Source organism: Ammodytes marinus (assembly GCF_949987685.1).
Source record: "Ammodytes marinus genome assembly, chromosome: 19".
Taxonomy (NCBI): Eukaryota; Metazoa; Chordata; class Actinopteri; order Uranoscopiformes; family Ammodytidae; genus Ammodytes; species Ammodytes marinus.
Window position 1 is genome coordinate 7,319,072 of NC_137223.1, and position 27,875 is coordinate 7,346,946.

General features: G+C 43.0%; 1 protein-coding gene across 1 annotated transcript; it reads right to left on the reverse strand.

The window, feature by feature from the left end:
* Positions 1–2,990: 2,990 nt before the first annotated feature.
* On the reverse strand, positions 2,991–27,806 carry afg1lb (AFG1 like ATPase b; the record flags this gene model as incomplete). The annotated part of the gene is made up of 13 exons (XM_080048231.1): positions 2,991–3,366; positions 4,027–4,134; positions 4,874–5,014; positions 5,804–5,904; positions 6,585–6,655; positions 7,587–7,669; positions 17,132–17,190; positions 19,953–20,052; positions 23,534–23,661; positions 23,929–24,030; positions 24,123–24,183; positions 27,206–27,486; positions 27,692–27,806. The coding sequence occupies 13 exons, from the start codon at positions 27,804–27,806 to the stop codon at positions 3,220–3,222; spliced, it is 1,497 nt and encodes a 498-aa protein (XP_079904357.1). The 3' UTR covers positions 2,991–3,219.
* Between the last annotated feature and the right edge of the window lie 69 nt (positions 27,807–27,875).

Sequence of the window (27,875 nt, forward strand, 5' to 3'; positions counted from 1 at the left end):
TGTGCAATTGCAATTCACAGGTATAATATATTATTTTTTTATTCTCTTTTTTGTTTCCATTTTGACTGAGTAAGAGACAAAGGGTGAATTGTTTTCCATCTCCCCATGTCAGCATGGGGTAACAAGACTGTGGACCAAAGAGGATGGAGACTAGGACCACCCCTCTAAGCCGGCGTGAATCATCCAATTAAGACGATGGCAAAGCATGGCGTCCATCTCTGTTTACGTCTGATGTTTCTCCCAAACACCATAATGCTCTGATTGGATTAGGGGGCCTCGGCGTAGGGCGTGATTGATTTTTCTTTAATGGAGAGTTATGGTGGGATAGACTTGGGGCCTTGCTACCGACTCAAGCACTTTTAAATGACACAGGTCACGGGCGTGCATCCGTGCACACACCCACACACTGTCCACTGAGCCATTCACTGCCCCTCAAATGTAATGAGATTATACTTTGTACTGGTGCCATGATGATGGCTGCTTGGTGCAATCAAAGCGTCTTATATAAGACTCTTTTGTTGGGATACTGTAGGTGTTCCTCACTGTTCTGACTGTAGTAGTCAGGAGAGGCTGGTCCAGGCTGGAGTGGTGCACAGGGATGACCTCATCCTTAGATGGACGCAATAACAAACCCCTGTGGCGAATGGTTGCCTTCTGCTGCCACCTACAGGCAATCTGGAAGAAGGTACAAATCCCTCTTTCTGCCCTTTAATTCCAACTAAAATTGAGATGAAAATCAACAAAGGTGTTTGGAGCTTGTCGACCAATAACGAGATTATCTTTTAAAGTTTGGAGTGACGATCATAAAAATAAAATACACTCCAACAGGAATCAGAACCATATTATGTTGGTCAAAATGTTTGAAATGGCTCCAATGTTTTTAATTTATCAGAAAAACTGAAAAAGGGGCTCTAATGGAAAAAAAATATTTGATTGCATGTCTAAAAACTAACAAAATGTATACATATATATATGTAAATTTAAAAAATGTAATCACATTTTGTCAGCATATACATATACATAAGCTGATTCTTCTTGCATCCAAAGCCTCCTTCTGACTTGTTTAGACCTTCTTTTATGCTTATAAGAAGAAAATCAGATTTGTGTTGATAGCTGAACACCCCCATGATACTTCTTCTCCTAAGGTCTGGATTCATACATGCTCTTCACAATTTTCTCTTGCAAGTTTTATTGTATCAGAAGGTTTTTCTGCAGTTTTCGGCTTGTGGTACATCCTGTAAGAATGATAGACAAATCTCCTGTAACCGTATTCAGAGGCGGCCTTAACGATCTGGGGGCCCCATTCAAGACCTAGTGTGGGGCCCCCCACTTTTTTTGTATTTTCTTGAAAAAAAAAACCTTAATTTTTTTTTTTTTTAATACATATTTCTTGTGCATGCTTGTGCATGCTTCCCGCAAAAAGAAAACAGATTGTAGAGTTTTATGAGATGATGGGCCACTGGGTGCAGACTCTTAAAGGGCCCCCCCACTCCTACCTATCCAGTCAGGTACACTGACTTTTCAGCACATATACAATTAATGGTAAAAACATATCAATGAAGCCAGTTTTTCTCACAGGATTTAGGGATACTGTGGGAGGGACCCATGTCCTTGTTGGGGGGTCCGGGGGCATCCCCCCCGGAAGAAAATGTGTGCCTTTTGAATTAAAATGCATCAATCTGGTGCACTTTGAGGGGAAAATTTAGAGGCTATATCAAATCCTGAGATGCAGCAGGAACATTATTTTTCAGATTTTTCTTAATCAGGCAGCACTCTTTACTCTGCTACTGTAAAAACAGTACAGTAGATTGGTCTGCAGACTCATGTTCTATGATGGAGGGGCCCATTGCAACAGATAAAGGGTGGATAGCTACTTTTTATGAACAGCATAGAATTTACACATAGAAATCGTATTCCTGTATGTGTGTGGGGGCCCTAAAGGCTCATCATGAAGCCCCTTAGACAGAGCTACTAATGCTGTTTTCTTATGCTTTTGTATTTCTCCCCCTACTAGTTGAGGGGCCCATGATGATTTATTTCCTTATATTTAGGCTTATTCCTCTTTGGACCATGAGACACATGAGTGACTGAGCTCTTTGACAATGCAACATGAAAAGTTACTATGAGGCCTAGGGCCCGGTAGCCTGCTCAAGAATTATTTATCAAAAAAAGGGCGGCCCCCTTTTTTTGATAAAAAAGGGCGGGCCCCGCCCCCCAGAGGGCGGGGCCCCATTCAATTGAATGGGTTGAAACATAGCTAAGGCCGCTACTGACCGTATTTACAAAGTACAGAGTAAGAAATAATGGTGCGTTCCAGACCACTTGGAGGTCGTATTTTTGTTTAAAGCCTCAGGGAATTCTGAGCACATCAGTCTATCCTGACTTTGTTGTCGGAAATTGGAAATTTCAAACTGGACAATTTTCCACATCCGACTTGTCTGCAACGCAGCATAACAGCTGTATTCAAACCATCTTGGTAAAGTCAAAATCAAACACTAGTTGCAGACTTGGAATACATCAAAGCCAATCAGCCCCTGAACTCAACCTGAAGATGATTTGAATTATAGTCTCATTCATTCAATACACGGGTTAATATTATAAATACAGTTTCATATTCATGTATTCCATGTCTTGTGCTGTTTAGGTTAAATGTAAACCCTTGCAGTGACAATGAGAACTATTTGACCCTTCTCAGATTCAGCCACTAGAGGGCGGTAGCCCACCACTCTCAGGGATACTTGGGCTCCCTTTCGCTGTCTGAAGTGAGCACCTGTTTGCCTTGTAGTTCACTCATGTTGGAGAGGTTTCCATATTCTATCAAAATGAAAAGTCCACAAGGGGGAGAGAGCACACCTCACAGCGAGGACAAAATAGTAAAAGAGTAGAACACACACATGCTCAAAATGAAGGGAAGTCAGATCCAAATGGAGGTAACAGGCATGTTGTTTATCATAGTTATATACAGTATGTACTATGGATATCAGGCTCTGTCTTTTTTATATTGACTGTAAAATTCTGTTTATTCTTGAAATAGACTTCATATTTTCCATTTCAGAAATAGAAAAAGATGATGTGTATTTCAGGAATAGGCAGGATTTTACAGTCATGTTTTCTGCTAAGTAGGAACTTCTCCTGTGCAGTGTCAGATGTTAAGATAAATGAGGTACTGTGTGGTCTTGAGGTATCGTTGGTGCCTAACAGGCAGTCAAGCAGTGTATGTTAGGTGTTCATGTGTTTCTTGCTGTGGCTGCGGTCTCCCTCCATCCAGTACGCCTCCGTTTGCATCTCCGTCAGCCTGGAGACAGTCCTCTGGAAGGCAAAGATCTCCTCCTCTGCTGTGAACAGAGTCAGGCGCTCCGCTGCCTCCTGAAGAGACCAAAAGGTGACAGAAACCGTTACGTGATCAACTGATACATTTGAAAACACATTTATGGTTAAACAACAGCATACAGAGCAGAAGGTTAGTCGCAGAGGATCAATGTGAGTGTAACTATGCGAGTGTGAACATTGCTTTCCAGAAACAAAAAAAAGTGAAACATAACCTCAAAAGTGCAGCCTACAATCAGGTGAACTGAACTGTCACTTAAAAGTTGGAGTCAGCAATTCTGGAGAAAGCTTGTTGAATTCAATGTAGGCAAAATCAATAAATATCTCCTCAAGATCCTAGCTACCTGTACGTACTCTGTGTGCGCTAAACCAATTCTAGTAGGCACGGTAAAAAAACATGTTACTAGCTACGGCGGGACCCTTTGTTTACATATCTGTTTACAGAGCCTAGGCTGTGTATAGTAAACACCAGATAATTATTTTTACACAGTACAGACAGGTAGCGGATATATATCTTTTACAAAAAGAGATTTTGACAACAAGCGTTCTCCAAAATCGCTGACATCACCTTTAACGAGAAGTCAAATTCTAGGATTTTAGTAACACTGAGTATCCATTCATTGCAGACAGGAGGTGCTGTTTATTTATCTCAAGGTTTTAACTCATCATATTGTGTGGCAGCAGTAGATATGATGTTACCCCGTTGAGGCCTAGGTCGTCCAGCAGTTGTCTGTCCCTCTCATCATCTCCTCCAGTGTGAAGAAACAGCTGGTCTATAGGAGCAGCCGCCAGCAGCACCACTCTCACCTGGAACACAGAGTGGGTGGGGGGGCGAAAGTATGAACTGACATTGGCATGTTTAGTTTTATTTATGGAGGTGAATTCCTTAATTATTAGGTGTATGTCTTCTTGTGGTCGATATCAAAAGAGGGCGGTTTACCATTCACTCACTCACTCACTCACTCACTCACTCACTCACTCACTCACTCACTCACTCACTCACTCACTCACTCAAAAATAAAATAATTGATCAATAAAATAATAGTTCAACTTAACCATTCTGACTGAGTGCAGTCAAAAACCAAATATGACTGCAGAATTATAAAAAAAAATTGTTGCAGTAGAGAATTCAGTGATTTACCATTTAAATTTCAGCTGTACTGCTTCAGTTTTTTTTGGATGCATTTATGCATCTTTTGTGTAGTCTACAGTAAAGAGGTTGTAGAAAAAATTAAGATAGATGTTGCTGCAACACAAGCCCTCAAACAGATGTAAAAACTGGCCACGTTGTGTGGTACATGATCGGCACTTCAACCCCGCAGCCATCAGGGCACCATCATTTAAATACAAATATTATATTATATCTTGAATTGGGACTCATTTCAACAATGACCCATCATCCTCTAAGTTGATGTGTGGGTTGTGCATCCACGTTGAATAATACAGAACGCTAAGTTGTTGCTTCACCTCTTTGTGATACAATGCTTTTCTCTATTTTCCTTCAGTTACAAGCCCTGCTATGCTTCTTCAGGTAAAGCTGGAGTACCTTGTTGTCATAGAAGATGTCTATGAGGGTGGTGAAGCGCCTGGCCTGGTCCTTGAGGGTCAGTGTCAACATGGGGACGTGGCGGATAAATACGGTGTCAAAGAGCCGGGCCATTTCCAGGTAGTCACTGGCACCAAGAGGCTGGAAGTGAACCAACAGGTCGCACACATGTCGTTCAAACATACAGCAGCACATCGCATTGCAGAGAGTGCTTTTTCATTGTAGCGCATGCACACAGCTGCCTCATAATACACAATCAGACACTTTGGCACTATGAATGGTACAGTCTGTATGTAGGGCTCAGGCTGATGCCGTTTTAGTCCTTGGTCCTGTGCCATTCATTTGGATTGCTCTCACAATTAATGAACACGCCATGCCAACATATGTCGGATAGAAGAAGAAGCCTTGAAGCCGAGATGCCTGCAAAAGCTCACCACTTGTCCGTCAGGCTCATAGATAGCATATAAAGGTCAGGCTTCATACTTTAACGGGCGGCTGTAGACTGCTGTAGCGCACTCCTTTTATATGGAGGGCTCAACTATTCACAAAATTGTCAATGGACTTGCTTTTTGACATTGAGCAGCAAAATAGGGCTGAGATGGAGGGAAGGTGATTCAGTTTGAGAGCAAAGGCTTGCACAATAAGTATATTTGAGGAGGGAGGGGACAGGACACAGAGGCAATAAAGAGGCAAGAGCAAGTGCTTAGAATTTGAGCAGTTTTGATTAGTGGTGAGTGCATTTTGTGTGTGTGTGTGTGTGTGTGTGTGTGTGTGTGTGTGTGTGTGTGTGTGTGTGTGTGTGTGTGTGTGTGTGTGTGTGTGTGTGTGTGTGTGTGTGTAAGACAGAGATAGAGACAGAGAGTGAAGTGTATTGGGTAGGATGAGGTGAATATTGTGTAAATGTGGGGTATCAACACAGCAGGGACTCACTCTGGCACACAGCTCATCAAAAGTACAGTCGGCGATGGAGCCACAGGTCTTTTCCAGAGTCACGTCTCTGCCCAGCACTGTGAGTGAACGAGGGCCTGCAACTTACCAAAGCACACACCCACCCAACAGTATAACTAATCCTTATCCACTTGAATCATTGCATTACACACATATCTATGAAGGAAGGAAGGAAGGAAAGTTAAAGTGCATCTTATACATACTGTAAACCCTCTGTTATCAGGAAGCAAGCAGTGATGAATATACAACAAGGTCTCTAGTGTTGTTCATGATCAACATTAAGAATTTAAATTTCTATATAGTGTCTACAAGGGTTCAAATACAGTGTCTTTATACTGTTTTGATATTTTTATATATACTGTATATATATATAGACAAGAAAAAACTCATCTTAACTATACATGAAACCATTATTAAAACCTCTGAAAAAAATTATAATAATTGTAGATCATATGGTATACTGTTAATACTCAACAGAGTATCAGATCCATGGCTGAGTGGAAAACAAGTTAACTTAATTCAAATAAACAAATACAATAATACTTTATGAGATTGACTTTGTCCGTAAAAAGGAATGGGACTGGAGAGACACAGACACGGTATGGGAGACTGATAGTTATCATGAGATAGGCGAGCACAGAAATATCGCTCAACTTTATTTACAGGATACCTCAAGGGTTGAATGTACCGTATACTATTCAAATGTCTCTTCAGAAATCTACCTGAAAGTTGGCGTCTTTTTTTAAAAATGTAACCTCCTTACCACTCTTTTCTCTTATGGTCAGCTCCTCAAACAGCGTATCCAAGAACTCCCCAGCACCGGGCTCTTCTGTGCTAAATGACACACACACACACACACACACACACACACACACACACACACACACACACACACACACACACACACACACACACACACACACACACACACACACACACACACACACACACACACACACACACACACACACACACACACACACACACACACACACACACACACACACACACACACACACACACACACACACACACACACACACACACACGTGGAATAAATAGGATATGAAATTAACAACAGTGAAGTGGCCACATCAAACGGTGGAGGCAAGGAGAGCACAGGGGGGGAAGGAGGAGGGGGTACTTAGCTTTTCACTCCGTCGGTAAAAAACAGGATGTTAGGCTCTAAACACGAGCATTAGCCTGTGAATGGCCGTCAATATGGGACCTGTAGACTGTGTGTGTCCGTGTGTGCGCGCTTGTGTTCTAACTCCAGGTAAAAAGGGTGTGATGTGCCTCTATTTACATATAGTGAAAAGACTAGAGCACTTGAAAGCTCCAACACAGAGATGAGCAACAGCAGCGTCATTCATGCCTTGTTTGTTTGCACCACTGTGTGTGTGTGTGTTTGTGTGTGTTCCTAACAGCGTATATGTAATGAGGAAAATAGAAAACTAGCTTTTAAAGCTCTTCCATTTTCTCATACGCTATTGATTCCTCTTTTACTCTTTTCATGGATGGCTCAAGGTAATGTGGGTCTTTATATAACTCAATGATACACACACACACACACACACACACACACACAGTGTACTGTATGTGAGTGTGTGTGCTTGAGTGCAAGTGTGTATGATGAATGATGGTTAATGTCGACTCTGTGCCAGTCTGAGCTAAATTGGACTGCAACCAGAGGAGCGCAAGTGAGTGAGTGAGTGAGTGAGTGAGTGAGTGAGTGAGTGAGTGAGTGAGTGAGTGCGTGTCTTACAGGTAGTGGAGTTTCCCTGCTGCAGCCTTGTCCAGCCTCCTGTAGTCTATCCCAGAGTCTATGCGGATGGTGTGGCAGTACTCCTGCACATAACACAAACACACAACATACAGAGGGACCATATGAAAGGCCAGTCAAAGGGCAAATATCTAAAGTAGGTTTATGTTTAAACTCAATGTGGTAGAATATCACAATATTTAGCTTACACATTTACAAAATTCAGTTATTTTCTGATTAGATTTGAAGGACTCTGCAGTTTCAAGGATGAGGCGGTCAATACTCTGTCTCTCCTTTTATACTGTTTGTTTGTGCTACAGTCATCCTCTGTAACAAGCCTGTTTTTTTATTTTATTTCACCCATTGTCACACATTAATGACAATATTGTTAAAAAACTTCCAGTCCAAACTCATTAATTATGGTAATTTAAAAAATAAAATCACAACTTTTGATGGGATGAGTTGTTAGTGTGGCGTCACATTTGTTATTACAATTCCACGACAAAAATTGGGGTTTTCACACAAAAATTGGGCTGTTATCTACCATTTTACTGTAAGGTTAGTCATCATTTAGCTATCCAGTTAACATCAAGGCATGGGCTTGCAACAGTTTTGTTTAATGCACATTTGGATCGCAAATTTTGGATTTGAGTTTCTGTTGCTGTTTAATTTTTTTATTTTCAGATTTTTTTTTGGCATTTTTATGCTTTATTGATAGTGTAGAGACAGAGTTGAAATGGGGCAGAGAGGGGAGTGACATGCAGAGAACGACCGCGGGCTGGAATCGAACCCGGGTCCGCTGCTGGCTGAGGCCCATGGGGGGGGGGGGGGGGGGGGGACGCCCTACCAACTGAGCTAAGGGCGCCCCCAAGGATTTCATTCTTGTTGAGAATATATTTTTTTGTATTGGTTTTATCTGAAGTACTGTAATCCCACTTCATGCAATGTCTAGAAAATAGAAATACACAGTTTCTAAACAAGTGGGTTTGCAATACGACTATTACCAGACCTATCAATCGGATTTTTTTAAATTTAATTCTTGTCTTTCTACATGATACATTATCTTTGATTGTTACCATGAAACGCTATAGTGTCATCATTATAAAAACTGTCTCTTTTGCTGTATTGCTTTCTACTGCTCATACTGTATGTCATGTGAAAAGTGGACGACAAGTGCTTCATGCCACTGCTTCCTTTCTCAGCATAAAAAAAGAAACTAGAGAAAGAACAAAAAAAGAACAAAGTTAACAAATCAAATGACAGGTCGACACAGAAGGCAGGAGATGTCTCACACTGGGAATTAATGTCACATCTCCGTGCTTGTATTGAGATGATGTATTGTCCCCGCTGCTTATTCAAGTGCGTTACTGCAGAGGTGAACCACTATCTATGGGGTGAATGTGTGACGCGGGGGGGGGGGGTTCAAACTCTTCCCGCATAGTGTAAAACGTCAACAGGATTCATGTCAGCGAGGACAGCGCAAACTATAATCATCATCTCCAAGCATTCTATCAAAGAGAAGAAAGGGAATTGCATATCATCCCATATCCGAGGCTGACTGAGTGGTCGGCGACAGCTCCAGTAAATTATGAAATCAGTGAATTTCTAGCCACTGGCCTCCTTCAGCAATGCCGGATAATTACTAATCATCACAAAAGCAAGGGGACGGAAATACTCTATTCTTCTCCGCTGTCAACTTTTTATCTCCCCGTGTCCGCTCACACAAACGGGGTCCCCGCTCTGAGCCAATTGGCTGAATCAGGCTTTAATAACAACCTGACAAACTCGCCCTCCCCCACGCACAAAAGGGAGGTGTCATTTCATCAACCTACTGTGACCCCCCCAACCAACGGGTAAATAGTCCCTCCGAAATGAAAAAAAAGAAGGATAAGGAGAAAAAAAAAACTATACAGCAGCAACATCATTACAATCTCCCGTTTGTCTTTTTCTCTCCTGTTCCGTCTTCCACTCTCCCTCCCCTCGCCGTGTACCTGCATGCGGAAGGAGACGGCCGCTTGCGTTTCTCGACGGAAAGGCAAGGTGCAAATAAGAGAGGGAGGGAGGGAGGGAGAGAGGGAGGGAGGGAGTGATAGAAACACAATCAGCGATGATGATTCCATTGGTTATTTATAATCAGATGAGGCTGAGGCCCCCGCGGGTCATTACTTGATTATCCATCTTGAGAGGATTGTCAAGTTCTCACTCCTCCAAGATTTTATCCGCCTACACATTGTGGTCTTCTTGTCCCATCCCCCCCCCACCCCCCGCCATCAAGCTCCACTTAAAGAGACTCTAGTCCTAGTCAGTCTCCTCTCCGACTGTCCCTTTTGCTTATTCTGTTCATCCTGCTTTATCACAACAATCCAACATATGCATTCTCATACACGCTAATAGCATGCACTGTTTTTGTCAGGTGCACATGTTGAGAAGTTCAGGCCATTGATTGATTTATCCGTCTGATATATCCTTTTGAATTATTTGGGTTCTGTTCAAAAGGCATCACCCTGGACTCTGGGGGAAATTGTGAAATTGTTTCGTATTGTTAAGACGTTTTATAGACTAATCAAATTGATCAGTTAAGGAGAAGGAGTGAAAAAACAGAATGATCAGTAGGCTAATAATAAGTTCCAAGTAGTTTTTACCCCACTAGTACAATAGTGTGCAGCTGACTCACAGCAGAGAAACAGCTTTAAAACAGCACAAATTAAGAGTTCCACTACTTTCACGAAATGCATTCACCAACTCACAGACAGGAGAAGGGGGGGGGGGGGGGGGCGGGGAAGAGAGAGAGACAGAAGAGCCAGATGACAGACATGAGAATCAGAGTCCCCCTTTATAGAAGAAAGTCATCCAAACACATGTAGCTCCAATCATGGCATTGTCCAAGCTGTCCACTGCTCTCTCTGGACAAGCCGTTTAGCATGAAAACAGAGTGGCTTTTTATGTGTGTTGCTCTGCTGCTCACCCTCGGCACCATATATCTCTCTCTCTCTCTCTCTCTCTCTCTCTAGCCTCTACTCCTCAAAAAGTTGCTTTTGAGTTTTTCAAAGAGCGCGGTGCCATTGAGCTGCAACAAAAGCCAAGGATAGCTGACTATTGGGCTCTGATGAGGTCCACTCCCTCATTACCCGGCCAGCAGAAAACATTTGATGCTTTTTTTTTTTTTTTTTTTTTTTTTTGGCCCAGGAGAATTGACCAGGGGCCTCAAAGAAACGCGGGGTGGGAAGGCTGAAAAAGAGACGGAGGGGGGAAAGAGAGAGGTGTAGAGAGAGGGGGAGAGGAGGGGAAAGGTTGTCGTTCATTCAACCGTGTGTGTCTTACAGCCTTGTGTGGAGGGACAGAAGAAAAGAGGGAGAGAGGGGTCGAGAGAGAGTGAGAGTGAGAGACGGGGGAGAAAAGAGAGAAAGCTTAAAACACTGCCTTTATGCTGGCAAGTTCTGGACGACTCTTCTGACATCAAAGTGTTTTTTCACTAACTGGGGAGCTGCTCTGTGAGTGTGTGTGTGTGTGTCTGAGTGGGGGGGGGGTGTATCTGGTGATTTTATTCATTCTTGGGCAGTCGGGGGGGTGTGTGTGTGTGGGGGGGGTGGTACGTGACAATGTGAACACCCTTATTACACCTAATGATCTATTCCCTTAAAGTGTGACTGCCTTGGGCCAGCGATGGTTTGTTCCGAGAGGTCGTTCTCACAACCTCCCCCTGCCTCGGCTGCCCCTCTTGGGGAAACATCTTTTGATTCGGAGGCCCCACCTTTTGGTGATCCAGGACCCCATGGGACCCCCCACCCTCAATCCCCCTCTCTCTCTCTCTGGAACCCTGTTAAGGCCTGAATCGGCTCCCAAACCCAGGGGTGTCTGTGCTATACCTGCACCTGGCCAACAGAGGCTCAACATGTTGGCAGTGACATAGACATGAAAAATGGACGCCATGCATTGCTTCAGCACTGAATACTGAAACTGCTCGAAACATCACCAACGGCTTACGACCAAAAGTGGCTACCTCTCTGATATATTATGAATACCAGACACGGGGAACTCCATTGATGTAGCGTTGCAGTCTTATTACAATGTCAGACTCATGAGGGACAGTTGGAAAAGAAAACGGAAACAAATTGAATGCAAACAGCTACATATATGACGTCTTTTTTATTTCACGCCTTCATTACCCACGATGCAACTGGATCAGCAACAGTAAGGATGGGAAATGAGGGTGTTTTGTGATAGTGAGGACTTATATAGCCTCAATCTGCTAACTTCAAGCTGAGATAACGAGTGGGCTACAGAGGTCTGGTCTGAGCTGGTTTCTAACTCCACACACCTATATTTTTTTTCATCTTCAAATGTGTAGCCTTCAACCTCACCAGATTTCAGGCACTTCTCTCGGTAGAAAAATGCCTAATGCCTAATTTCCACACATGCAGTCAGAGTACACACTTTGAAGTGTAAAAAATAGTGGCGGTCACCTTTAAGAAAAGCCAACACACTGGTCACATTCCACTGAGTCTTGGTTTGAATATCGATGCTGTTGCAACAGGATCAATGTCAGGGAAATTAATCTCAAGTTAGATCATGTGCTGGGCTCATAAAAAAAAAGTGTTTGTGTCATACGAATCAGTTATAATCAGAGAAAACAAATCCCAATATTAAGCAAAAATCCCAGTGGTTCTTTTAATAATAAACGGTATTGGTACTGTGATTATTACTTAGTGTTAGACCCAATCAAATTTGGGACTTAACGCAACATGTACTACGGTTCTATTCAAGCCTGGAGATTTACAGTATGAACTAGATTAATGAAACTAGTGGCATATCTCTATACAAAGTTGCCTTATGTGAACACTACTAGCATCAACAATGCATTGCTGCGGTTTATAAATCAGTTTGCATTCAGGTGAACAAGTTAAATTATTATACTGTACATTTTTAAAAAGGAAGGCAATTTCCATTCATAACATGTAAAAACCAGCCGTTCTTCCCTGTTGTGAAAACAGGGGCAGAACATCAAGAGCCGAGCGGGTTTATGAAGAGTGAAACGAAGGCCGAGAGCATAACACAGTTTGAAAAAAGGTCTAGAAATGTACATGTTTGTGAAGTGAATCAAGTGTTGCCTTCAGATTGCAGGTGGCCTGCTTTACAAATGAATACTCACCGTACAGTGCAATGCACCTGTGTGCATGCATGCAAGCCTGATCAAACACATCTGACGCGTGCAGAAACCGATAATAAAAACACTGGAAAAACATCAGTCGGGCAGCAGGAAATAACAAGCGAAGGTGACTGGATCAATGAAATAATTAGGTGATAAGCACACAGACAGAATTCGTTCCTTGTGCTTAAAAAAAAAGGAGCAAAACTCGATTTGTCCTTAATTAATTGCTCAATTTTGTGGAAGGCAAGCTAGACATTGATATGAAAGAAGTGAGGCACGCTCTCAAGGCACACGGCGAGTGGCACTGCTATGCCATTAAAAGCAGCGGTAGACAATGACAGTCATCAAACATCAACATCCATTTGATTTGAACTGGCAGGCTGCCGGCTCTTCACAGGCACTCCTTCTCACCAAGGTCTTCACTGGAGGACAACAGCCCCCTCCTTGCTCAATTTTTCCCTTTCTCTATCATGCCTCATGTTCTTTTATTTATATATTTCTGTTTCTCTCATCACCGACTACTGCACAGCACATAGCAAATTATTAACAATGACAACATGGGGAAAAAAAATTAGAAAAGGAGAGCAGATCAAAAGGAAGGGTTAACAGCAGAGAACCTGGAGCTACTCAAAGTTGCCTCAGGGCTGTTTGTTGTATCCTCCCCTCCTTGGGCAGCATTGTACGCCACTGCAATCGAACAAGGAGAGGGAAAATAAAGTCACTATTCTGCTAGCAAAACCAAAATACAGAGGCCTGACCTTGGGTGAGTAAAGCCAGCGAGTAGAACAGGATAGTAAGAGAATAAAGAGCGGGGATAGAAGAGTGGAGTGGACAGAGAAGACAGTTTTTGAGAGAGAAAGAGTGTCTTAGTAACAATACTGCCAGTGTCCATTTAAAAAATTAATTAAAAAAAGCAACCACTAAACCCTGTATTTTACAGAACTCTGAGCTTTGCCATGGCTACAAAGAAAAATAACTGAATAGATTTCCTGATGGAGGCTGCAGAGAGGCTAAAAAGGAGAAGAAATGACAAATGACTGACTGGGTAGGGAAAAACTAGCAAAACAAACTTAAAATTAAAAAGCAGTCGGAGACACTTTTAGGGTTCAGTGACGACGCTGTATGCTTTTACATGAGTCTTCTTAAATTTTTATAACCGGTCATATGATATATATAGGGGAGAACGGGGGAATCTGAGGCATCGGGTAATGTGAGCCACCCCCTGTATCTAGGCAACGGAAAAAATGTTTGGTCATGTGAGATATATGTTTTCAAGCCCCTCTCATTTCCCCATGGCCGTGAAAGAGAGGACCTCATGGTGCTGTGGTAAGCATGTTTTTTTCACCAAAATAGGTATTTTGCATGTAAAAGTAAATTTTCTTGCTGTCAACTTAATCAACTGTTGTGCCAAAGCAAATGTATTCACGTAGAAAAACTTCTATCATACGTGTTGATGAACTACCAACATATGAAACCATGTGATGCTGATAACTGAAGATTAGCCTGAAATGCTAAGAGAGGTAGTTTTTTCTCAAATTGTGGTGGTGGGGGAAAGTGAGCCAAATGCTGTGGGGGAAAGTGAGCCACTGTCTCACTTTCCCCCACCATGAGGCACAAGTTAAGTTTAGTCTTAAACATATTTTAATGTAATATTACATATATGTTTTATTTTAATGTCATACACATTGTAGAAAAGCCATCATGCCAAGGAAATACACCAGGAAGATGACCTGGGGCAACCACATGGAAAGAGCACCTTCTCATCTTTCCCTGTAACTTTCAGGGCTGGAATGTAGAGTAGGCCTAGTTGTAGAGTATGACAGGCTGATGTTATAATCCAGTTGGGTCTTCTCCTGTGTTCTGAGTCCCAGGCTGTTCTCGCTGGTTCTGATTTTCCTATGCTTTGACCCCCAGACACTAGCTGGCTCTAAGGGTCCTGTGTTCTGACCCCCAGACTGTGTTCTAATCTAACTGGTTCTATCTTTCATTTGAATCTTATTAAAACCTTTTGAATTATAATATGTTGTATTTGATTTTGTTCAGAATTACTTTCAAGTGTTTAGAAAATTTGCTTTGCTTAATTGACCAAACCCCATCATTATTTTACTAGTCCGACATTAGTTCTGGAATGTGTGGCTAGCTTTCAGGATTCTTACTGTTACAATATGTGGTGTTAAGGTAGTTTCAGAGTGGAAAAAGTAAGTGGATCAGTTTACCCCACAGCTGGGGTAAAGTGAGCCACATGACAACTTTTTTTAAAACAATCATATTTTCACTGCCCTTTGTCTTGAAAAAATTCTGCTAATGCCCATTTCTAGGAAACATCCTGAATTAATGGGAAATGTGTAAATTTGAGTGATAAATCATTTTAGCTCGCTTAGAGGGGAGCAAATGTAAAAAGTGGCTCAGATTACCCCGTTCTCCCCTATATATATTTTTTTTTTAAAGATTTAGGTAACTGAATGATCTGGGAGGGAGGATGGGGTGCGTGCAGAGGAAAAAAAGGGTTCCCAACTAATTAGAAGCCAATAGTTAAATAAAGACGTCAACCCAGGCGGACAGAGGCGGAGGATTAACCCCTAGCACTCCGGCTCAGGTGATAGGGAGGAAGAGGTCAGGGGTTATTTTTTTACCACTATAACACCCTCACATTCACTGGCTATAGAAACACACTCAGGCACGCACACAAGACAGAGAGCAGCATCATGGGAGGAGGACCCGGCTTGCTGGTCCCCTGCCAGTATTAATTCAATCTATTAAGGGTCAGCTAGTTAGCGACGTGACCTCGCTAAAACACGCTTTAACTTTAACAGGGCAGGTCGCTATAAAAGGAAGCCTTGCACCCCCCCCCCCCCCCCCCCAGACACACACAAAAACAGACCCCGAAAAACCAGATGGCCTCACAAAGGGGAACACGGAACTGTGAAAGAGAGGAGGAATAGTGCAGGGCAGAGATGGACCACAGGCATTCAGGACCTGGATGAGGGTGGATTAGAGAGGGCAAGAGTGCTGCTGAGAGAGTGGGTGGGGAGCAGGGTGACTCCCAAGGCCTCCTCGGTTTTAGTGCGTTTACATTTATGCGTGTGTCCGTCGGATGATACAGTGGAGCTCTGATGACCCTGAAGCTCTTTGTGGTTTGGGTCAAACATGTTGCTCTTATCAAAGCACCTGTGTTGCTTTTTTACTCCATTATTATCATTCCTCCAGATTATTGTCAACAATTGAAAAAAAAAAATGGTGCTTTCTAAAGTGCTTTTCCCCCACATTGTGTACTTTATTATTTAGCATTGTCACCATTGTAGTACATACATCAGTCACTGTTTAATGTGCCTATTCCCTACAATAAACACAAGAGTTTAATGACAGTTTTCCTTCATTAAGTCATTTAATATAAGTATCACTATGAGGGTTCACATGCAGTGCTTTACTCACAGGAGAGCATATATCTGCTACAATATACTGGCCATGTGTGTACCTCAGCCAGGCCTTTACTGAGAACTTAAAAGTTTCTCTGTAAAAATAAAGCATTTGCGGGTTTCTAAGTCTGTATATGTGTCTATCTGTAAATCTATTTCACAAATATGTATTCCACTTACTTATGAATGAAAGGCTACACAAAAAATTTTCAAAGTAGTATGGTAATACCAATGAATCAGTTTATTCCCATAACATATATTTTAAATTTAAGCTTATGTTGCAAAAAACATTTAGTGGTAATGTGGTGTGTATGTGTGTAAAATGACACCTTTTTCTGATGGTTGTTGGATATAGCTTGCCTTTACTATTTAGACTAAATACCAATAAAAGATGCAAGAATTCTGCCCTCCTCTGTTGCAAAATGCATCACAACTAATTATGATGCAATTATTTATGATCATGATCACTCCAAAACACATCAATGATCATCTGATATGCAGGCAGGATAATGGTGCTACCTGCTTAAAATTGCAAAGCAGATTTTTTTCCCGCTGCTGGCAATGCTAACCAGCGCACTCTTCTCCCCCGCAACTCAGCCCCCCCCCCCCCCCCCGCCCCCTTTACTTTTGAAATGCAAGCGGTGTGGGTCAGTCACTCAGCTCATCGGCATTACCTGTGCTCACTCGCGCACTCTCTATCTCTCCCTACCTTTCTCTCTCTCTCTCTCCGTCTCTTTCACCGTGCCCTGGTATGATCAAAGACGGCTTTGTGACACTGTTCGAGGCATCCAGGAAGCAGAAAAACATCAAACCACTAAAGAGCAAACTTGCACAAAGACAGACACACAGGGACAGAGCCGGACATGCAAGTGTGTTTGTGTGTGTGTGTGTGCATGTGCTTGTGTGTGTGTGTGTGTGTGTGTGTGATAAATAAATGAATAAATTAACAAGAGAAGAGGGGAAGGGGGTGACTTGGTCTCTACCTTTAGCACGTCGATGAAAGGTAGGAAGGTGTCCCTCTGAAGTCCGTTTTTGTACAGATCTGAAAGAGGAGGGGAGGGCCTGTATTAGAGCTGCTGTTTAGCCTCCTAATAATGTCATTCCCCCGCCGCAGATTGGCAGATAAAGTGGCTATTGATGAACTGAAGGATGGGTGGGGAGGCACCACAAAAGGGCCCGGGGACCAGGAGAGGGAAAAAAATGGATTTCTCTACCGGCAGCGGCAGCGACATAAAATTCATTACATTCCCAAACAATGGTGGCGAGAGAAAGGACTGTCGCCTTTTCAATGCGGACAATGTCCACAGCAGCTCGCTGAATAGGAGTTTCAATTAGCTCGGCTGGAACAAATTACATCTGAAGTAGCATCCGTGATAGACAGATAAAACAGACAGGGATGCGCACACAAACACGGACAAAAAAAGACACACATACATCACACGAGCACAGACACACACATCCAGGTTTGGAGCTCTCTCCAGCTGCGGATGCAAACAAGTGTTCGCTGTTGATGTTTGGGCTCAAGCTCCCTACAGTAGGATATGACACACAAGTAACAATAGCTTGATTACTCCTTTACTGAAATTGATCTGTGCGGTTGTAAATGACGTGAATAATGCCAATGGTAAAGGAGCAGTTCAATATTTTGGGACATTTGGGCTCTTTGGACGATTTGTATTTAGGTGATCAAAATCCACTCTGATGTCTGTTCAGTCAACGTGATGCTGTAAAGCATGTAAACTGGGGGGGAAAAAAGCTGGCAAGAAGCCAGAGTATTTTTTCATTTTATGAGTCTATATGCCATGATATTGCACTGGCTATTGCTGTTGGCAGATGTGTAACTGATGCTACTTTAATAAGGAAAAAACATATTATTAGAATTTAATTAAGTCAATCAAAACTGGCGTACACAGACTTACGGCAATTGATGTAAGCTGCATATGAGTGCACCGAGGGTGTTCCACTTCAAAAAGACACCATTTATCCCCCTAACCCTCCTCAATCTCATTAATCTCCATCGGTGCATAAAAACAACAAAACGCTACTTTAACCAATCTCGGGGAAAAAAACTATCTCTCTACACCCCCCCCCCCCCCCCCTCCAAACACATTTAGAGCTTTTTGATACCGGCATCTCCACATCAATAAAGACGGAAAATGTATGCCTTTCATGTCCAGTTGTCTCTTATGGCTTTCAGTGTTCCATTAACCATGTAATTAATACAAAGTAGGCTCTCTATCAAGTTTGCTCGGTTTGGCGCTTTGTTCTTAATAGCTAGTAAATATGAGAGACGCGTGTCTTTCCCTGCGAGAGCCATCCTGCTGCCATCCACTTGGTGCCCACTCCAGACTTTGAGACATCAACATGTTCACGGAAAGAGAAAAAAAAGGCCTCAGATGGCACACGTCACGCATTTATCTCCACCTTGATCACCGTCTTGCTGCTTTCTTTCTCCCACCTAGCTCCGCTGGCAGTAAATGCAACATCAAAGCCCGTTTAAAGGTTGTGTCAGCGAGAGCACCTTTCCGTCTGGTTAATTGCTGTAAACAACAAAAGTAGTTGAAGTGGTCTCGTAAAGCTCAATTGATTCTCCCCGAAACCAGGCGCTTTTAGGACACAAGTACTCAGTGAATAATGTAAATGAATGTCAAAGCGAGGACGAGGCAAAACACCGATGTTCCAGGAATATTACTTGTCATTTTAGCTGCAGGCAGATGGAGTACTGTTTGCTCAATACTTAAAATGGACCTTCAGGATTACGGGGCACTCAAGAACTCAATAATTTTTATTTAAGTGCAGCTAAGGCGGTGAAAAGGGCTGTTGTGAAAACTTTGCTGGTTGAAATTTTTTGTTGAAGGTGAAGTGAGCGATATATTCATGTTGATATACGTGTTAATATACGTGTTAAATCACTCTATATTCATTCAGTGATCACTTACATAGTGTGCACGTTTCATAAAACAGGTCTCTCAGTCACCCAATCTGCATGTAATCGGCAAATAAACTTTTCTGGGATCCCACAACCTGATATCCAATCAGAAGAGAGAACGCTTCAAACGGGTACGTCTCTCTGCCGGTGCACGCGCAGAGAGCGACAGATGGGTGAATGTTTATGCGCCTACAATGGCGGAGCAGGTAGAAATCCTTCTCAATGTCTGTTTTGATGGTTTTTATCATGTTTTATCGCACTTACGGATCTGAGATGACGCTAGATGACTCGCTGCTTGAAGACCGAAGTGCATTAATGTGGTGACGTAGTAGGGACGAGGGAGGGGACTGCTAACTGCAGTCACTGACAGGAAGTTAGCTAAAAGAGGCATTTCACTCACAGCACCTTTAAGTTAAACCTGAAAGAAAAAAACTGAATTGGTAAAGCTCTGTTGTGCAAGGTCTAACTTTCAGACAACACTAAGATACAGCTGTCTAAATAAACCTTGTCCTTGTTTTTTGTCAAGGATTTTTCAACATTACAAACGGGTACAAGTGCAATTAATCTGTGTTGTCTTGGTAGTTTTAGGAAGCTCCTTTACTTTTTAAATGAATCAAATAATGTCATTGTCAGTTGATTTTTTGGCGGGAATGCCTTTGCCCAAGACTCATTGCAATACTTTGACTTGGTGTAAAAGTGGCATTTTCACAGAGCAGAAAATACTGTATCTTACTCTGTTGGCCACAATCCTGCACATACCTGTTAACTGAACTATGTTGTTTTTAGCAACAACAATATACTTAATTATCAACAATAGATAAAGATAAGACATAAAGTATAAATACATATGGGCTCAGAGACACTGGTTGTCTTACCATCCGGGGGCCTGTTGGAGGTGGCCACCACCACCACGCCGGTCTTGAACAGCGTCTCAAACAGCTGCCTCAGGATCATGGCATCAGCGATGTCAGTCACCTGACAGAACAGAACCACAGAAGAGAGAGAGAGAGAGAGAGAGAGACATTCAGGTACTGTATACATTTACCTTTTCTTGCACAACACGTGTATGTGTGTGTGAGGTCAAACTACGCCATCAACAACACTCCATGTTGATGAGTGTCATTTAGGTGTGCTCATTCAATCCTTTGTGTCTGGTCATGGCCATTCACATGACATACAGACGGGCAGGCGCACACACACACACACACGCAGGCGCACACACACACACACACACACATACGCACACGCGAGGATGACCGAACACGAGTGAAAAATAGAGGAGAAGAAAAGAATAATTAAATGTCAATCAAGACCGGGGTCACAATGGCAGACAAAGCTTCGATCCAAAATGGCCCTTTAAAAGGCATACTAGACGCAAAGCTATGAGGTAATAATAATGCATAAATCCAATTCAACCTTCTGTTGCCTTTTCCCTCTACAGTTTTCCCACATGTACATAATAAACAAAGGTAATTGACAATGCTAAAGCAAGGACGTTTATGAGTCGCTGGCCGGCTGCTGACTGAAGAGCTCTGACCTTTCCATTGGCAATACAGCGCTTTCACTTTTGTTCTTATTCTCTCATCTCCCTCTCCCCCTCTTTCACCACTGTTGTTCTTTCGAATGGGAGATATCATTCCCCCCCCCCTCCCCTGTGATGCACGGTATAGTAAACACATCACAAACATGATGACTGACTGAGGGCATATTGTAAAAATTAATTCTATCATGCTTCGTCGTTGCTCAAAGTCACCAGTCTCATGACCATTTAATACATAAACAAAAGCATGTTGTGTTCCAATATGACATGACAAAAACGTCTTTAAAAAGTGACCTTCCCTTTCAAAATTATTGCTGTGAAGAAAGAAAAGAATCTCTCAGTACACCATTCACATTATGAGTCAACTGAGCATTACAAGTTACTTTGCTATCCTCTTAAATAAACGACATGCCACATTTTGGAGTGAAACCTTTTGAAGGAATAGGATGTCTTGAATAAAAAAAGGAAGGCTGCTGTCCCGCCCTCTCCTCCTTCTCTTACCCACTTTCCTGTATATAACAGGCACTTCTGACGGCCATACCCACAGCATATGCCTCCTTTCATACCCTGGAGAGTCTTCTGCTTTTGCATATTAGCCCCACTGCCCTTGCCAATACTTGATTAACATTTGTGTTAAAGCCTTGATTTTTCGCTAAGGAGAGGTGGCTAGGGGCATCAAATTAGTGTGCGTGTGTGAGTGATTGTGTGCGCGCGTAATGAGAATCAACAGAAAGCCAAGGCTCTGTGTCGCTCTGAAGGGGCCCCCATTTCCTCCAAGCGCAGGATTTTTTATTTTCATTTCAAAAGAATCATTTAAAAATGACCTTTTATACAACCTGGATTTGTTTATTCATGTGCCCTCAACATGGGCATAGTATGAGGGGCAATATTGATTGCTGACTGAGAAGGGGGAGAGGGAAAGAGAATGGGTACCCACAGAATGAGAAAGGTGGATGGGGTGGGGGGGGGGGGGGACTGATGTAGCACTTGTGGAACACACAAAAAAATAATGGCGCAATCTCCGTCAGCCAACGCCGATATTTAAATGAGCATCCAATTACTCAAGCGGCTGTCAGTTTACGGCGAGGCACGCGGGTGCCAAATTAAAGCTCTTTTGATGTTACACCTCTTTATGTACACAACCTATGAGCAATTTCACAGAGGCTGCACACCGTGACTGAGGCCCTGAGACAATGACGCTCAAGCAGTTTTCTTCTCACTCTTCTTCATCCTTCCCTCGCTCGCTCTCTTCCCCATCTTTCTATCTCGGACCCTCTCAATGGCGAGGAGTATTCATTAGGGGAGCCGGGTGCAGTGTGTGGGGGGGGGGGGGGGCGTAAAAAGGAGGAAGGGGGGGCCACAAATTACTGATAATGGCACGGCGCTAATGAAGAGAATGGAGAAATGTCATTAGCATTTAAGAGGATAAGATCCATCTGACCGCCAGTCGCTTTCTAGCTCCACTCACTTAAGGAAGCAGGAGAGTGCGACTGATACCCGGAGCCTTCATTTACATGGCTGAGTGGAGGAGGATGCTGATTGGTATATAGACCCCCCCCACCCCCCACCCTCAACTCTACCAACCTCTTGTTTATGCATCACAAACAACACGCGCACATGTCTGTTGCTTGTTTGCCCCCCTCTCTCCATTCACCGGTAGCAACAGTCGACAAGCGAGAAACAGCAAAGCCGGGGCGACGGCAAACAAAAACAAATCAATGAGAAGGCACAAACAACTCTGCTTGGTGTAATGTGAAAAGACGCGGGGATAAAAAGGAGCAGCTCTTGATCCTCTGCAGATGCATAGAGAGTGATTACAGAGAGCAAGCGCACCCTTCTGTGACCTCTGACCCCGCTGGCATTAACTGTAATGATATCGGTAAGAGGAGCGACATTGTGCCGCGACAGATGTGTGCAGTGTCTGTCTAATGATGAAGCACACGTCTTTCTCCAGTGTGCGCTGAATGACTAACTACCTTACAGAGAATACAGAGGGCTTCAGTAGTGGCTCTCTCCTCCGACACCGAACAGGGTGAAATAATGAGCGATCTTCAGCACTTAACCAGTGTACAAAAACTAGAGATGAGAGAGTGTCAGAAGCATAAATCAAGCAGCAGGAGCAGATCACTGGCTCAAATGAGTACAGCTGTTTCACACGTAAAGGTAATCAAACGTCATACCTTGATACAGGTGAGATTACACAAGTTGTTCTATCGCTGCTGTATTACTAACCCACTACTTTATTATGTGCTTAAAAAAGGAGAGGTTCTGTTTCATTGCTACTGAAAGTCATTTTACAAATTTCGCTATATTCAAAAAGGGGCCACTAGATGTCCCCAGTCCTGTTTGTGTGGGGACATAAAGTTCAGGAAAAGAGCTATATAAGTACAATATGTTATTAATAAGGCAGGAAGGTAGACAACAAAGCACTTATCATGGAAAAGATAAATAGTGTACATCACTTTGTTTTCTTCTTAGTTTGAGATTTCAAGATCACTGATATGCAAGTTACTATATAATGAACTATAAAGTGTTAAGTTAAGTTGCACATCTTGTGGCCTTCTACTGACTCTGGCTTTAATATGAAAAACATATCTGCTGTTGTCGAATTCCCCTGAATATAGAATATGCCCAAAGTGACACATATTAAGGAAACGTATGCCACATACTGTATTCTAAAAACAATGTAGAAATAATAACGTCAGTGTGTAGCCAAAAACTAAAAGTGACCTCCACTTGTCAACACACACACACACACACACACACACACACACACACACACACACACACACACACACACACACACACACACACACACACACACACACACACACACACACACACACACACACACACACACACACACACACACACACACACACACACAGAACGAGAGCCTGCAACTCACTCACTCACCTGAAACTCGTCAAAACACAGGAGGCAGGTTTCATCGCTGATCTCCATGGCAACTGGCGATATGGGGTCATAGGTGAACATTTTCCCCAGGCTTCGTTTTGGCAGGCTTTGTTTCCTCCGATGGATCCCTTTAAAGCAGTACACAAACGTCAGGCACATCTTAAAGAACACCTGCGTCTGCAAAACCCAACAACAATACTGACTAAAGCAGTAATTTCACCTGTATGCATAATGGTAGACAATTAACAGGGGGTGGGGGGGGGGGGACTCAATGAAAAACACAGGGATAAATATAGAATCTGGTGCACACGAGGAGTCATACAACTTCCATAAAGTCACACAAGCCAACCTTCAACTATAGTTGGCTTCGTGAGAGTGGGAGGGGGTATACTTACTTTTGTGGATGTCCAACATGAAGCCATTGAAGTGGACTCTCTTTTTACGAGTGTTTTCCACACGGGAGAAAAACATGTCCATGAGCATGGTCTTCCCTGTGCCTGAACGGAAAGAAGAAAGGATTTTATGATTCTGAGTGCTGTCCCCGTCTCTGACGTCTTGTAGAGATTTAACACCATATCATAACTCTTACCAACATCCCCGTAGATATAGAAGCCTTTTGGGGGTGGTGGCGCTGGTGGAGTGGGTTCTTCCTTATGGGGGGGGGGGGGATGGGGGGGGAGAGAGAGGAAATATGAGGAAATGACTGTAGTATGTTTGTTTTTGTATGAATTCCTCTAACAGCTGCTTATCATGGTAGACCATAATGCTCAACAGTTAAACATAAATCAAAGGGGGTTATTGAAAATGAATGGATAAATGATTGCCTTATTTAAATCACACAACACCATAGCTGCGAGGCGACCTATATCTAGGCTTCGTTATATTCATTACCATACAAGACTGAAATCATGCTTTCATAAACAAAGTATGCTGAAGCATTAAGCCACCACTACAGTGTGAGGTTTCACATTCTCCAGACTAGCCCACTGCAGGGGAGGAAGACAAAGGGGATCTAATCAACAAGACAAGCCAGGGTTCCCACGAAAGAAAAGCATCATCAGAGGAACAATGGGGGGATTTGTCAGACAAAACGGAGAGGACTGGATGAGGCTCCATACGAGATGGAGTGGACTTGTCTGTGCAGCCTGTTTAGCGCTGCTAATTGATACGGTACTGTTGCATTGAGGTGCTGCTGGAAGTCATTGTGCTGCCTGCCTCCCATCATCAAAAGGTCCTTGCTTAAAAAAAATATAAAAAAACGTCTTCTGTGTGACCGAGCTGAGAAATATCGAATAAAGCCAAATATCTCTAAAGAGGCTCCAAAGCCATGTCAACGCGTATGTCATCAGCTCTTAATCATGACATGTGAAGATGACCCCGTGCACATCCGTACATAGGAGGACAAATGATAGACGTTTTTATACAGCGTTTAACAACGGTGTAGTTGAACATGGTCCATCTCTGTAACTAGGCAACGCCAAATAGCTTTGGAATTAACCCACCGCCAAAAAGAAAGGTTTGTCCTTTTCAAATTTAATTTAGCAACTATTTCATGGAGACGGTACTCGGTGTCCACTGCACAAGCATCACTTGACTCGGGTAAATGTTGACAATGGCCAATTGAAAAGTAAATGAAAAAACAACAACTTGTTACCAATCCTCTCTCTTTCTGTCTCTCTATCTCCCCTCTCTAGCCCCCTCCATCCCTGCCTGTCCTGTCCTGGAGTGAAATACTGGAAGAGCAACAAGCCTTTTCCTTTCTGCGCTGGCATAACAGTATATGACTTCTCCCTGACTTCCCAAGCTGCTCTCTGGCATGGAGGGGTAATTGTCAGTGGTGGCTGGAAGCCATTGGGCCACAGCAGAGTGGAGAAGGACAAGGCTGTCCTTGAGTCACTCTGTCTAGCTGAGCGCTGTGGCCTCGTCCAACCTCCCATTGAAGGATATAGACTGGCACAAGTGGAAAAGTTCACATGCCGGACATGGCAACTTTGGCTTTGAAACGCCTTGATGAAAAGCTGCTTTTGAACATGTTTATCTACAGCCCGAGATGGCATGTCTCTCGCTAACAATGTTTATGATGTGATTGTGGGAGTCTAAGATAGGTTCAAACTGGTACAACCGTCCTGCTGCAGACGCACAACGTACAGGAGGACTTTATGGTGCAGGTCTGACTTGGAGAGGGTGGCTCCACCTAAACAATGGCCCATTGTTAGCCGACCATCCGCATAACCACGCCACATTGGGTCAATATTAAGTCAAGTGCACTCCACTCACAGACTTGGTCAGTTAGTGAGGACAATGGCGGCATTTTCATAGAGAGGACAGACACCGAAAGGACAGTGGTATGACCTGATTCAAACCAGAATAATTGCTAAAAAGCACTCACAGTCAATGTGCATGTGTGTGTGAGAGACTGAGAAAGAAATAAGGTGCAAAAGGAGTAGGAGGAGGGGGGTTGGTGTTGATAGCCTAACACCAAAGTGTTTGTCAGAGTCCCGAATCAAAAGCAAAAAGGACAAGAATGTCCCAGACAATGGGGATCCCCTCATTACTGCATGGGGACGGTGAGAGAGTGAGAGGGGTGCCGGGACGGGCCCAGCGGGAGGTCTGCCCTGCTGCCTTCCAAAATCTCTGCCTAACCCCATGTGTCTGTGCCAGCCAAAAAAAAAATCCCACCACTAGATACTAGACAGTCAGCTCCCCTGACCTAAAAACAAGAACAGCCCCCCTACATCCTGCCGTTCAAAACCTCATATGCAAAATACCCTTCCCAGACCCCTACCCTCCCTTTGACCTGAGTCCCATGGCCACCAACAACTGGAGAACAGTGCATTGTACTTTATGACGGAATGCAATTCCTGATGCCACTATGTAAAAATCTGTACAGTTTAAACTGGGCCCATAATCACTTGATATTTTCTGTCAAGTGCAGTTGTTTTACTGTCATAATGTCATAATCATAACTGTCAAAATGTGTGCCGATTTGTTGTCCTCATACAATATCACAAAATAAACAACAACTTATCTTTTTAGTATTTGCTGAAAGTCCGGGTAATTTGCAACCCAACACCTACCGATTCTGGTAAAAAAATTATGATGATTTTCGAAAGTGTCAAAAATCTCATTATTGAATGTTTATTACAATAGTGAATGAGTGTATATAGGGGAAGGGATTTCATGCATTGCAAACTCCGCCCACTGGTGAAGACCATATCATACAGTTGAAACCTCCACAGATTGCTAGTGCGTGGAGTTGATTTTGGATCAGTTTATCACAGCAAAAGCCTTGACTACATACATAGGCCTGGCTGGTAGTATTGTTGTAATAATAGGTGTTTTCTGCTAACTGAACATGCAAATGATCCCCTTGCCATCTATCCTATCCTAGCAGTGAAAGCAGAGGGAGTTTGTGTTTTGTGTGTGTAACATGCGATAAATCCAATCTACAAGTCAGGGACAAGTCATACACCTGACATACCGAGATAGCTTGTACCTCTGGGACACCTGAGAGGGATGAATTCAAAATGTTTTTTTGTCTATTTGTCAATTTATTTAGACAATTTTAGTGTGGAGAATTTGATTATCCGACTATGGGTTATTGTGTTATGACACTGTCACATAACGTCAATATAGTACCTGTTATTATAAAGTGCTACCTAACTCTTTTACCTTGACAGCGGACTGGTCACTTTTGTTTTCAGCTGTTGTTATACAGGGTTGTTTATCCTCTGGAAGCTGGCTGTAGTAAACACTGTTACTGTAGTTATTGAGGGTGTGCTGCAGCTGAGCCAAGATCTGTAAAACATCTCTCTGCTGGGCGTCTTTCCTCAGGGAGCCACCCTGAACGAGGCGATCGTAGTGTCCTATAGCTTCACTGTTAGCAGCTGCAGGAGACCCAGAAGAGCAGGACGATGCAGAATTTGAACTGCACGTCCTCCAACTAGTGTAACCTTGAAGCACAAGTGCAAAAGGCAATCTGTGTTAATTACAAAATATACCTTGATTATATTACTTTATGTTTAGGTTAGATAGGATATGGGGGATGCAGCCAGCAATGTTACCAAACATGAATCACCAGTCAAGGAGAAAGGTTATAACACATTAAAAGTAGTCCAACGTCAATACTCAAATACAACATGACCGACGGACGCATACCTTTTCCTGTGCAAGTGTCTGACAGATAGCACAATTTCCTTGAGGTCAGAAGCGTATCTTTTATTAGAAGTTTTATTGAGCATCTGACAGCAGTGTGCACCGTGTACGCCGCCATGATGTTTTTCAATACTGGAAAACTTTATTGACATTAATGTAACAGATGCAATCCATCCGCATGGAAGCA